Consider the following 13,675-nt stretch of genomic DNA (forward strand, 5'->3'; position numbering starts at 1 on the left):
CCTTGCAGGTAGAGCTGACTGGGGGACTGGGGTCCTGCAGGATGCAAACAAGACAACCACGGACGGCATCACAACAGAATCAAATTCAAGGCTCTCTTTATTTCAAGTCAGGTTAGGTTTAGTTCACAGTAATCCATTCACTCAAAAGCAAATGATTTCAGTTTTCAGTTTTTCAGGTTAGTCCACAAAATTCCTTCCAGTGGATACACGTCATTAATAAATATGCAAAATGTGCTGCAGAAATGTTTAGTACAGAGTGTCATAATGGGATTTCCAGAGGTAAAAAAAGGTAAAAGAAATCCAAACTGTCAGTATCTTTGGTGCAACCTGATGTCAGGTTCAACTGCACACTTCAATTGCACAATAACCACAAAGAGAATCAATCTCTCTACCAAGACAAGGCCAATCTCTCTCATCTTGAGCTTGCCATGGACAAGACATAAGGTTTTCACATTCCCAGCCTTTGAACAGAGTATCACAACAAGACGGGGGCATAAAACAGTTCCGGGGGGGCTGCTCCCAACCTAGATGCAGTCAGAACCTGAGCTAACAGCCATCTCTGAAGGCAAAAGGGAAGGGTATAATAGAAGCCAAGTGGCTCTTCCAGTGTCAGTCATATTTTGCATCAATCTACTGCAGAAGGCTGCAGAATTTCTAAGCCAAGTATATTGCTCAGACAAATCCCTTTCACCATCCTAACATGCTTTGAACCACCTTGTCCCAAGCAGGGAACAGAATCCTTGAAACTTTGTCTGGTATTGGGCTGTTGTATGAGGGGGGAAAGGAGCAAAGTGCTTTGTCAGTACTGCACACTCTGCAGCTGGCTCACAATAGGTGGGGATCTGGCTTCTGGCAAGGGCTGTATGCTCACATAGCAGAGCAGTAAAACAAAGCACAGTGGAGTAGAGATTAGCCTATAGTGGGACAATAACTGTCAGTTTTTCACAGCTGTCCTGGAATTCACGTGTATGTGCACTGCTATTAAATATCACTAATTTCTAATTAACATTAGCAGTAGTAGTCCCTTCCCCCACCTTATCATCTTGGTTCAGTGCAAATCCAAGCTGCAGCATCTGCTGCTCCTTGCCTCTGAGATGCAGAAAGAACACTTTCAGGTCAGTCATCGGCAGAGATATTGCACCAGCCGCTCCAACTGCTCCCGCTGCTGGTAGATGTAGAGCTGTGTGTCCCAGAGGGCGTTCACCAGCACGCTGTCATTCACCTCGTCCAGCATCACATCCGTGTGCAGCTGAGGGCTGAGCCTGTGCACACCAAGACAATTTCACCCTGAGCTGAACAGGGCAGGATGCACATCCACAAAGGACCCTGTTAGCATCCCCCAAACCCCCAGTAATCCTCCATTGTATCACAGATGCAGTAGGATTGGGGGCAGGAGTCCAGGTCTAGGCTGACACACCCTTGGAAGGGATGAGATTTGGGATGACACATGCCTCAGCCAGGTCCTGGAGGCTAAAAATAGGCTTGTGCAGAGGAGCAGAAAGGAAGCTCTTACCGGAAATATGGGATGTCCGTCATCTCACACCAGGCCCTGGCACGATTCACAGCTGGGCCATCTGCGTCAGTGCACTGCGGGAGAAGCAGGCACACAGTCAGAGCCTGATGGCACTGCTGCCCTCTCCCTGCCTCCAAGAGGCTCCCTGGCACCAGGCTGAACTACACAAACCACACAGGGAAAGGGAAAAGCAGGAGTGCATTCTTGCACAACACCTAATGAGCTTCCTTATTTAGTATGCAAAATTCTATGCTTATTACACACTCCTGACCACAGTATGAGCTGCTACTTCTTATTAGTAACACTCCCACTCCTCCAGCACTTGTTAATTGCCCCAATGGGAATCACAAAGCTGTTCTTAAGAAAAATTACTTGCTGTCATGCTGAAGCATGACTTTATATGTATATATATCTTTTGGTCTCACATTGCTCAGATGATAATTCACCCTCCCTGGAAAGACTCCAGGTCTCATGAACTGACACCTGCAAATGTTCTTATGGGTCACTGACCACCATCTTGCCTTTACCTGCCCGAACAGGCAGAGGGATTCAGACCTGCTGTGCTCCCATTAAGCAGCTCTTGAACTCTGGAGCTATTCCAAGCAAGTTCAGTTTTCTTTCAAAAGGAAGAAGTTGAAGACTGGAAACCTTTGCTCCCTCACTGAGAGCAACCCCAGGGCTCTCCCTCCTTCCCAGTACTCACACAGTCCACCACCATCTTGCCAAGCTCCCTAGCCCCAAAGACCGTCTTTGCCAGTTCCCAGGGGTTGGTGGGGCGGAAGACATCCACAGAGGACACTGGGACCTGGGGAGGCTTCCCTGTCCCCAGGGAGACCACCAACCCCAGCTTTCTTACTTTCTGCCTCTGACCCTGTGGACAAACAAAAACAACCATGTATTTACTTTCAAGTAAATTAAGGCAGGACACGTATTTCACAGAAGTCTGGTGGATAATCTGAAAACCAAGGTGAAAGGCTCAGTAGCCTCTTCTCGCCTTTGTTCTCCCACTTTATTACTAGCTAGTGAGATAGCTTTAATCTGCACACCTTCAAAGGCAACGGTTACATCCTTCTGTGCCTTTCAGCCCTGCCTGCATTTAAGCCCACAGGATCCCCACAGAGATGACCAGATGGCTGTGAAACAGTCCAACTCATTTGGTTGTTTTGGGAACAAACCTCTCCTCTCTGCTACAGGGAGTGGTAGCTGCCAGTAGTTACTCATCTTACTGAGCAACTGGCCACAGCACAGAAAGCATTTACTAGTCAACTGAGCAGAATGTCCAACCATTGTATTCTCCCTTTTGGGAGGGCAGGAAAAGGCCCTGCAGAGCTGTGTCACAGGCCACACTACCATCATCTGAATTATCTGTGCTAAAAGCAGCAAGTATATGCAGTCTGCCCCTCTGATTCCTGCCTCCCCACCTCAAACCTCTGTCAGAAGTGGCATTTCACCTGTCAGCCAGCATTCCCTACACATATCCCCCTTCCCATACAGCATTTTCCAGGGTGCTGCAATGCTAACTTGTTTTTCCACTAGAGAAGAGCTCATTCCCAATCCCTTTTCCCCTTTGAGGGAGGCTCAGTGCAGTCAATGAAGCCCCAGTTACCTTTCAGGGCTAGGATTTCTCTCACCTTGCTGATCAGAGTCTTGTTGTACTCATGGATCTCCGCCATGGCATCAAGGGTCGGGTTGTTTGCTAGCAGCCCACCATCCAAAAAGCGCCCTATGGGCCGGAAATAAGTGGGAGCTGCACCACTGCAGCGGGCAGCACGCCATACCAATTGGTCTGCAGGGAGAAAAAGGAGCATGCAGGCCCCTTTTAGCAGTTTTTCTGCACGAAAGGAGCATCTCCCCTTCAACAGCACAAGGCAGACTAGGAAGGTGTGTAGGCCCAGAACAGTTGCTGAACACCTGAATTTTCAGAGCAACAGGAATCATAGAATGGCTTGGGTTGGAAAGGACAATTCAAAGACCACCTAGTTCCAATCCCATTGCCACCAGCAGGGCTGCCAACCACCAACTTAATCTCCTGTGTCTGAAGGATTCCCTCTCGACTACCAGCCACCCAGACTGCTGTGTGCCAGCATTTACCTTCAGGCTGAGTGAGTGGTTTGAAAGTCGCTGTTGTCTTGTATTCAGTAGAGATTTTTGTCTCAGGTACAGAGTAATTCCGGAAGAGGTGGAGCTCAGCTGGCTGTCGGTCACAGAGAGTCCCTGTCACAATAACTCTGGGGGAGAGGAAACAACACAGCAAAGATAAAATGGGGAAAAAAAAAAAACAAAAAACAACCATGCTTATGGCTTCAGTAATCTGCACCTCATGAGGCTTCCAGATCTGCTCAATGGAGATGCTAAGCATCTCTGCTGAGAGAGTCTCCCACAAGAGCAACCAGCACAGCCCCAAGCAGGACTTACTTGGGTTTTTGGACATCTGTCATTTTGGTGTTTTCCCCAAATTCCTTCTTCAAGAACTCATCCAGGGGCTCTGACTCGTAGGGCCGAGACCCCCGGAACACCATGTCCTTCATGCGGAAGTACAGGCAGCGCATGTAGTCCATGGACTTCCCTGAGGCACGCAACAGCATCAGCAGGAGCATGGGGAAGGAGGAAGGGCAGGCAAACAAACAGCACATCAGATCTTGGACTTCCCAGGACCAGAAAGTGAAGGGAAGTAACACTCCCAACCCCATCCCTTTCCCAGGCTTCCTGCCACATGCCTGGCCATCAGCACCATGACTGGGAAGGGTGAGAGAGGAAAGGCAAAGTTGGAGCTTAGTTTCCTAGCAGTAAGTGCCAATCATCTTGCTATAAAATCAGGTTGGAGAGAGCAGGAAGAACAGAACAATGTATTCCATCACCTTCCCAAAATCCAGAAAGCTGCTCGATACCAACTGACATGAAAAGCAACTGCAAACGCAGGCCTAGGTTTTCTTTCACTGATGAACATCCCTCTTTAGGTAGGGATAACAAACCCCCGTTAGGACTCTTAGAGAGGCAGTTCCCACCCCACACGCAGTCCCACCCAGAAGGGAGCCACAGGAGTGAGAAAGGGCCCATTATTCACACTGTCCTCACCATGTACAATAGCCAAGGCCAAGATGCCCCCAGTGCTGGTCCCTGCAATCCAGTCAAAAATCTCACGGATGGGACGGCCCGCAGCTTTTTCAATGGCCAGTAGAAGCTGGATGAGGACCAGGCCCCGGATGCCTCCTCCATCCAGACACAAGAGTCGGTCGCAGCTGGAGAGACAGACATGGCTGTGGGACGGCTGACACTTTTCAACACAGGGCCTGGGCATGGCAAACTGCGCCAGTAACAAGAAAACTGCTCTGGATGATTATGGAATGGCTTAAGTAGTAGTATATAGTAATGGATACTGCCTCAAGCGAAAGCAGAACCAGAAGAAGGTCCTTTATGGGAACAGAGATTTAAGGCAACAAGGTGGAGGGGGGTGGTTTCAGCATAAAATGCAACAAAGGACACTAAATAATGTCAGTTGGGGATGCCACACTCGTGAGTGTGGGTGAGGAAGAATTCACATACACAGCATTAACTTTCAATGGCACAGGAGTTGGACCAGGAACTTTCTTACTTACTTTCTCTCACCCTCTCTGGGTGAGTCCACAACATCCGGCACCTTCAAGAACTGTCCAAGTGTCGCAGAAACATACAGAAGGTCCTTGTACCCTACAGAGCCATGGACATTCAAGGGCAGAAGAAAATTAGAAACCCCTTTGCTACCTGAACCCTCTGATGAGTGCCTCAGGGGTATCAGTCAACCAAATCACACTCATTGAATTAGAAAGCTTTTAATTATTCTTCCCACTTTCTGAGTGGGAAAGCTAAGCATGTTACGCAAAACTTCCCACCCCAAAGGTAAACCAATTCCAGAGAGAACATCCAACACCTTTCCCAGCTGAAAAAAGCTTTCTGCGGGAAACATAAGCCATCTTACCCATAACCAGAAGGTATCTCCTAAAATAAATTCCACACCAAAGAGGAGAAACCCAAGGCTTCAGAGCAGGCAGCTGGAGGGTGCTGGCAGTGATAAAGGATTTGTAGAAGCAGGTGATGAGCAGACAAAGTGAGAGAGAAGGTAGAGCCTAGCAGCTTGCCCACTATGCCGCTTACTGCAAGCCATAAGATCAAACCTAAATCTACTCCTGTGAGGTAACCTAAGCAGGAAGGCTCTGGGGACAGGGTGGCTTGTCATTACCCCTCAGGTGATGTAAACCCAGGTCACCCTGGGTGCAGGGCACCAATCCAGCCTAGGTGAGGAGGCAGCCTGTGAAACCAAGAGAAGAAAGAACATGGGGAAGAAAGGTTAAATACTGCTGCCAGCGCCCAGGTTGGGAGGTACCTGAATGACAGAGAACATGGTGAAGAGTTTCTTTGAAGGCCAGAGTCCTATGTTGGAAAAGGGTCTTTTTCTGGCAGTCTATGAGCTGAAACTCTCCGGTCACCTTCACAACACCACAGTGAGAAAAAAGTCCTGGTGCCACCAGTCGATGGTGACGTTCCAGGATCTGTGGGGGATTGACCCTATGCCCCACTGGAAGGTCTCTGCAATGGAAACCACAAAGCCGAGAGGGAAAGCAGACCATAAGCAGCTGTTATCTCCCTGAAAGCCCTTGACATGTTGTCAGAGCCTCCCTCTGAGCCAAGCCAACTCACCCCACCCACTGCATGCTCCTGCTGCTTCTGCCCAAGTCCCGTAGCTCCCTGGAGGTGATAAGTTTGATCCATGGGCTTACCCACAAAGCCTCAGTAGTGCAGAGTACAGGCTATGACACAAACATGTCCTACGTTTGGATCTTCCTATGGGTAATATAAACCTTGTGCCTAGGGTCACTTATCCTCAGACTTCACCCCTTCCCTCTCCCAACTACTAGCCCCTGGGATGTGACCAAGCAACACTTTGATACCCTGATGCACAACATGACATCGGGATGTCCTCAAGTCAAGTGCCTCCACTTCTGACATGACCCAGGGGATAAACTGCAAGCAAACAAGTCCTACACATTTCCCAGGGGGGTGAAGGAGTTATGAAACCGCCTTCCTTTTCCTCTCTACAGAGTTGCATTGAGTCAGGTCTATAAAACAAAAGCTTAGAGTAGAAGACTTTAGAGTACGCAAACAGGAAAAGCAGAGAAAACAAGAATCTGGATCCTGTAACAGCTGAATGAGGACAGACTTATTAAAATGAGAGCGAGGAGACAGTGCCCAAAGCAAAGGCTGTCCAAAGAACCAGAGTGCTGTGAAGCTAGAAAAAAAAAGAGAGTGAGGGAGGGACAGGGAAGGCTTTACCTAAGCTGTTGAAGCTGCTCCGCGGGGAAGGCTGGCCTTCCAGGAAGGAGGCGGCAGATGGTGCCAGACTTTGGGAGTCAGGAATGGTTGGGAGGCAGCGTTCGGTCCCTACAGTTTGCAGCAGGTCTAAGAGCACTTTCCGGTTCGCACCTTAGGTGATGGTGGGGGAGTCACAGACCAGAAAGAGAATCAGTGCACGCACACACCGGGGGCTCTGCCAAATTCACAGCAGCTCCAACCCCCACAAAACCTCTGGGATGACCCAGGGGAGGCATGTCTTGGATTTCTCTGCCTTATCAGCAGGCAGAAGGATCTGTGGTCAGAAGGTTTGCCCGATGCTGTGCAGCTTCAAGGGTATGCCGCACACTTCTTGCTGTGGAAGAACAAGCCATGCCTGCTTATGCCCAGGCCGTTCAGTCACTGCTGTGTGCCTGCAGTGCCCAGCACCACGGCTTGAAGAGAGGGCGTGTGCGCCAGCTTTTTCTCTTGCTTCTCTGTCTCAGAGGAGAAACAAATCAAGGACTATTAATATGAAGTCTATGCCACTAGCTCAGCAAGTGCCAGCAACTAGAAGCTGGGAGAGCATCTTGGAGAAGCACTGCCTATGCTTGGCATGTTTTTACCTCTCTAAGACACTGTTTTAGCCAAGAAGGGGAGACAAAATGCTGGGTTCATTCAGTAGAGCTGCTCAGATGCTCCCTCACCTTTGCTGTTCCTGGCTGCCAGCAGCCCTGGTGTCTCCCCAAAATCATTAGGGATCTCAACATCTCCTCCAAACACAACAATTGCTTTGATCATATCCAGGTGGTCATGCTAGAAGACAAGAGAAAGCTCAGTCAAAAGCCATGGTTCCCTCAGCGATATCCCTCATTCCCTCCCTCCTATTTTCATTACCTAAAGCACACACAAGGAAACTTCCCCATGAAGGACAACAGCCAACATTTCAAATAGACCTGCCTTTGCCTCAGCCCTTAAGGAAAATGCCTTCCTCTCCCCAGCAGCCTCTGCAAAAATCTCACCTTCATGGCCAGATGCAGTGGTGTGTTGCCATCCTGGCCCTTGGCATTGGTGTCAGCCCCGTGCGTCAGCAGTACCATGGCACAGTCAAACCGACCTCTCTTGACTGCAATGTGCAGGGCCATGTCAGCTGTCCGGCTGGCCACGTTCACCTCAGAGCCGTACTTAAGCAGCAGCTGCGTCATCTGTGCCCAAGCATGCATGTGCCAGGTGAAGAAAAGAAAAAGCAATCATGAAGACAACTCACAGAAGCCAAGTCTCACTGACAAGCAGGGCAGGTGAAGAGCAATACACCTTAGCCTGGACTTGGAGCTAGTTGGTAGTTTCACCATCTGCTACAGCTTCTGGATGTTTTGAGTCTTATTTGCAAGTGCAACAGCTGGCTGAGATCTATGGAAAATAACAACTCTTACTCAAGCCAGAATCTCTGCAGACTGAAGGGAAGTTTGCTTTTTGATCTTCTCTTTATAAGCCAAACATGCTCGCTTTGCTGAAAACTTCCACAGGACTCTGCTGAGAACGGTGTAATATTGGAAGAGGGAAAACAGACCTTCCATTGGAATGCTCTCTGCTTGAAACAAGCTCCTAGAGGTGTATCAGCATAGCACATCACATCACTGATCTGGTTGTGTCTGGCAGAAGATGACTGCAACCTACACGCCACCACCTGGTGCCCACCTCACACTCCCCTCGCAGTTCTTAAAGCATCGATCTGTTTCCCTTCTTGAAATTGGCAGCTAATGAGACAAGAGCTCCCCCCAGGGGTAACCGTGCTTCAGTGTGAGCGGTGCGATTTCTACCCAGCCAGAAGGGAAAAGGGACAAGCCAGCAGGTCACAGCCGAGAATGAATCACTAGAATGAGCACACCAGTCTTTTTTGTATTACAAGGCTCCACTGCTCCCTGCAGCAAACAGCACTGATCATCAGATGGCAAACAGAATCAAACAGCCTCAATCACCTCAACAGCAGGGCTGTCTTGGGGGCAGCTTGCTGAGCTCTGACACAAGCACTCAGTGAAGGGGCAGGTCAGCAGCAAAAGGACTTAACCAGGCGCTGGTTGGCAGCACAGGCTCTCACCGTGGACTGTATTTACCTCTGCCTTCTTTGCCCAATGCAGCGGGATGGCTTCATGGCGTGGGTCCCTGGAGTGGACCTGGCTGGCATCCACTTCGAGAATGGCCTGGGCACACCTAGAAAACACAAGATGAAGGGATGTGTGTCTGCTCTCTTAGTTCAATACCTCATTCATGTCAGCACCTGCCTTCCGCACAGAGCCCTTCAGGAAGCCTTTCAGCAGCAGCTGGCTGCAGCACCTGCAAGTTCCTCAGCTGCAAAGCAGTTTTATTTTGCTGTCTTCAGAAAGGAAGGGACAAAATTGTCCATGAAAAAGAAAACAGGAAGTAAGTATCACACCTTTTTGATTCAGTTTCAGAGTGTATTAATTAAGGGCCAAGAGTGCCACTAGCCCACAGGAGACGAGAAGAAATAGGCTTTGGAATGAAAGCTTATTAGGATCAAAGCACTCAAAGGCAAAGGTGCAGCAAATTAATAAGTTTTTAAGCATTGGTAAGTCATCTTCTCACACCTTACTCTAAGGAAAAGTAGTTCACGAGCCCTTTTTTTGTGTGTATATGTCTTTCAGCAGCAGAGCGGGGTAGGCATGGAGTTTTGTGACCTCAGTGTAGCAGCACTGCATCTGTTTGTTAATGGATGAAAAAGACCTACAGCCCACAGTGATAAGATATGAGAATATGCTCAGCTACGAGAGATCAGGGATCCCAACAGGCAGCTGTATCACTACATCTCTGCTATATCAGATGTTGTGTGCAGCAGTTTTAACAGCACTTGCAAATCTTGCCACATCATTGTCATTGTGAAATTGGTGTATAATAGAAGGAGGCATTAGTCTAGTGCAGCAGATGGGGATGGCTTATGCATTAATTACAGGAGCCAATCTGGACAGGGCAGTCACAAGAGCTGCTGGTAATACAGGCAACCTACCAATACCTTGAAGGAAGTTGGGGTTGTAATTTCAGGACCATCTTTGTGGGTGGCGAATAAAGGAAAGCCAGCAAAAACAAAAGGAGTTTCCTCATGGGTGATGAGGAAACAAACGTGAAATAATCTTGTGCAGGCTGGTGTCCCACAAGAAACAGATGGGATCACAACACCTGAAACGTTGCACCAATGGCAAGTCATCCCCATCCACCACACCTGCCACCTCAAGGCAAGGCACTACCTGGCAAATGCCAACACAGCAGGAAGGAAGGTTTGGCAGGTCTACCACGTTGCCACCAGCGAAGCCTGCGATGCTCCTTCAATTATAAAATAGCAGATTTAGTGTGTCAGCTCTCGTGGATACTGGAGCTGAAGCTACCCTAGTGCATAGGGATATGAATGGTAAAGAAGCCAAAAGAAATGGGGAGACGTTTCTGAACTAAGGTTACTTTAACAATAGGAAATACCAGCCCATTTGCAATAATGGCGTTAACTGTGCAAATTGAGGAATATTTTGCATATCTATGTGATGGCAGCATGGACAGCTGAAACGCTGAATGGTCATTTCAGCTTCAGGATCTCGCAAGCAGGATTTGCTATTTGATCTGTAACCATTCCATGTGGGTTTTTGAAGGGGGACCCTGTTGTGCTGAGGCAGCGGCTGTAAAACAGAATTGCATCCCAGAGGGCAGGAGGGAAATTACTACAGGCATCCAGGCACATCAGCATGTGAGAGTTGGTAAAGACACCATCGTTGCTTTTATTAACCTTATTTGGCTTGTTTGAATATTAGAGGGCACTTGGAGAATGACTGTAGATCAGAGAGAATTGAATAGTCACCCCCAACTCACAGTTACGGGACCAGATGTGGCTACACTCATAGGAAACAAACACAACAGCAAGAAATTCACAACTCCTGTACTGACTAGGAATAAAGTCGTTTGGCAGCAGACCAAGGACCAAGAAGCCTTTGATGGCCACAAAATTGAGCGTGCACCATTAAACACTCATAGGCAAGGATATGCATTTGAATTAGAACTACTCTACATGGCACAGGCTGATGAGGACTGAGGCAAATGCCTGGGACAAAAAGTCAGCAAGCAGATGCCCCGTATCTCCTGTGGAGGAAGCTCCCCCTTACGACCAGTTAATAGAAGAGCATAAAACGATGCCAGCGTTACCAATGGAGTAGCTTAATTCCCCGACAGGAGGAGCAGGACTCCTAAGTCAGAACACTGTATATTTATATGTTAATTTTTCTCTACGTTTTGTTACCTGCCTCTGTAAATCACACTGTCCCACACTGCCAGCCCCAGCAGCCACCGCTGACTCACAGTTTTACTTACCCCTTCTGGGAGTACTTCAGAGCTGCGTGGATGGGGTAGCCCACTGTCCCCATGACATTGCAGCTGGCGCGGCACTTCAGCAGAGACCGAACCATGTCCTCTTTGCCCAGCTGACAAGCCAGGTACAGAGGGGTCAGACCTTCGTGGTTCAGGTGGTTCACGCCAACAGTCGGGGCACTGCTCAGGAGCTGAGAAGAGCAGGAAATAAATAGAAGACAGACAGACATGTAAGAGTGCTGTCCCTCTCCCTGAGCTCCAAGCAGAAACTCTGTAGCACGGGGTTCCCCACAGTGCTACGGCCTGTCCAACTTCCATACCTGAAGCACTCAGGAATACAGAAAGTCCTAGCGTACACAAGAATAGCAGGAATTTATTTTCCTTGGCTTTGCAAGGAATTGAAAGAGAAACAAGCTCAAGACTGCTCAAAACTGAAAGTAGATCTGTAACAAGCTGAGCTGCCAGCATTAGAGACATGCAGGAAGAAAACATCTTTATAATACAAAGGTCCTAACTGTCCTGCTCCACAGTGTGGCAAACCCCCGTTGTTCATCATCCCTCCGCCACCACACATTAGGAAATCTTTCCATCATCTGGCAGGCAACAGGAGAGCTGTCACAAGAGCTATTGGGCAAACACAGCTGGTGCGGCTGCAGGCGAGGGCCTGTCTGGCACCCAGTCCAGACCTGAGGAGCAAAGCAGAAAGGAACCCACAGCCTTACAAACCCAGTCACTCTGCCTCGAGGCTCTGATTGTGTCGCCAGAACTGCTCAGTTCCAACAGGTTCTGCAGGCTCGGAAAAGCCAATGAGTTTGCAGGCTCTGAGTCTGCAGGCAACACACACACCCCTGGTAGCCTGAAGGCCCTTTTTGGAGGGCTCTACCCAGAGCTAAAAGCCCTGTCAGGAGAAGATGCTGAAGGGACAGCCAAAGGCCTGAGGAAAGTTAGGATTAAGGCTTGAAGCAAGTGCCAAGGATACTTTCTGAGGAAACCACTGCTTTACAACCCTGTTCCATTGCAGGGTGGAATATGGAACCTGCTTATGGGAAACTGCACCAGTAAGTAGATAGGAACAAAGGGGCTGGAACCAGACTCAGGTATCCCCATGGTGCTGCAGCAGAGTTAGCTGCCATTCATTTCCCCAGACTGCAGCCCTTGGCTATCATCCCCCCTCTCACAGCATAGGAAGGAAAAGTTTCAATCCCCCTTTTCCCAGCTTTGGGATTGCTCCCACCTCAATGATATAGGGGTTGCTTCCTCGCACAGCATAGTGGAAAACCGTCTCTCCTTTCTTGTCTGTAATATCCACTCGTGCGTGGCATTCCAGCAGCTCCTGCAGGCAGGTCATGTCTCCCTTGTGGCACGCCAGGTGCAGCGGGGTGCAGCCATCCTCACTGTCTGTGCTATTCACACAGCTGTAAGAGAAGACACAACGTTACAGCATAGAGAGGCTGCAAAGATGAGGATCTACCTCTGCAAAGACCTACAGCCCTACAATGGACCCTCCTCCTGACACACAGCCCCAACAACGCCAGGCCCACAGGAGATTGCTCTGCACCCTCACCTGAGTACACGGTTGTGTCGGAAGGTCTCGTGCAGGCCAACCTCCACTGCTATGTGTGCAGAGGACCAGCTGGGATGGTTGCGGATGCAGTCACTGAGCTGCTGCAGAACCTCCAGCGACAGGGGCTGGGCTGAGCTCTCATAGAACGGCCGCAGGTGGCCGGCATAGTGCTCAAAGCACACCAGGGCTTCTGCTTCATCGTCCAGGTGGAAGAGCCTGGAAGGGAGAGGTAAATACAGAATCATTAAGGTTAGAAAAGACCTCTATGATGATGCAGTCCAACATCAGCCCATCCCCACCATGCCCACTGCCTACGTCCCTCAGTGCCACATCCACACGGCTCTGGACACCTCCACGGACAGTGCCTGCACCACCTCCCCTGCAGCTCCGCTCCATGGCCCCTCGCTCAGTGCCGCGCAGTCAGCGGGGCGCCCAGCACGTACCGTACGGCCACGGCCGGGCTCTGCGGGTTGAGCAGCACGGCGTCCCAGCCGCGGCCGTTCCCGTAGAGCCGCAGCCGTCCGTCCTCCCGCAGGGGGCCCAGCCCCGAGTACTGGGCGGCGGGCAGCTCCTTCACGCGGTACGGGCTGCCGAACGCCTGGCTCAGGAGCCGCCCGAGGAACTGCATGGCGTGCGGCCGCACGGCCCGGCCTCGCCACAAGCACGGAGCGCTGCGGGCCTACGGCGGCGCTGCGCTTTTGTACCGGCCAACGGGGACTGAGGGGAGCCGAGGCCCGCCAAGGCCCGCCACCCTCACTGCCCCCAGGCCGGACCAATCAGCTGCGCCGCTCCCGGGGAGGAGCCAATGGGGAGGAGCCAAAGGGGAGGGGCTAATAGGTCTCCCTCCCAATGAAGGGCGGGGGGGTTGTTGACGTTTGAGCCGCGCGCCGCCATCTTTGAAAAGGTCGGAGAGAGGGCGGGGCGGGGCGGGG

At 50.3% G+C, this 13,675-nt stretch overlaps 1 protein-coding gene across 6 annotated transcripts; it reads right to left on the bottom strand.

Annotated features, from left to right (window-relative positions):
* Window positions 1-79: 79 nt before the first annotated feature.
* Window positions 80-13,530, bottom strand: PLA2G6 (phospholipase A2 group VI). 6 transcript variants are annotated; one of them, XM_015862955.3, is made up of 16 exons: window positions 13,187-13,530; window positions 12,744-12,959; window positions 12,414-12,594; window positions 11,183-11,370; window positions 8,932-9,028; window positions 7,840-8,022; window positions 7,525-7,633; window positions 6,821-6,970; window positions 5,110-5,200; window positions 4,589-4,752; window positions 3,929-4,079; window positions 3,605-3,741; window positions 3,145-3,299; window positions 2,217-2,384; window positions 1,514-1,587; window positions 80-1,262 (listed from the first exon to the last, which is right to left on the bottom strand). In XM_015862955.3, exons 1-16 carry the CDS (start codon window positions 13,369-13,371, stop codon window positions 1,121-1,123), a joined length of 2,391 nt encoding a protein of 796 aa, XP_015718441.2. In that variant the 5' UTR covers window positions 13,372-13,530; the 3' UTR covers window positions 80-1,120. The 6 variants fall into 6 exon arrangements, 4 of the variants coding, with proteins under 4 accessions (XP_015718441.2, XP_015718446.2, XP_085375497.1 ...); XR_014935692.1 differs by lacking the exon at window positions 3,929-4,079; XM_015862960.3 differs by lacking the exon at window positions 6,821-6,970.
* Between the last annotated feature and the right edge of the window lie 145 nt (window positions 13,531-13,675).

The sequence above is a fragment of the Coturnix japonica genome, chromosome 1 (genome assembly GCF_054131305.1).
Source record: "Coturnix japonica strain WE chromosome 1, WE-NBRP24, whole genome shotgun sequence".
NCBI lineage: Eukaryota > Metazoa > Chordata > Aves > Galliformes > Phasianidae > Coturnix > Coturnix japonica.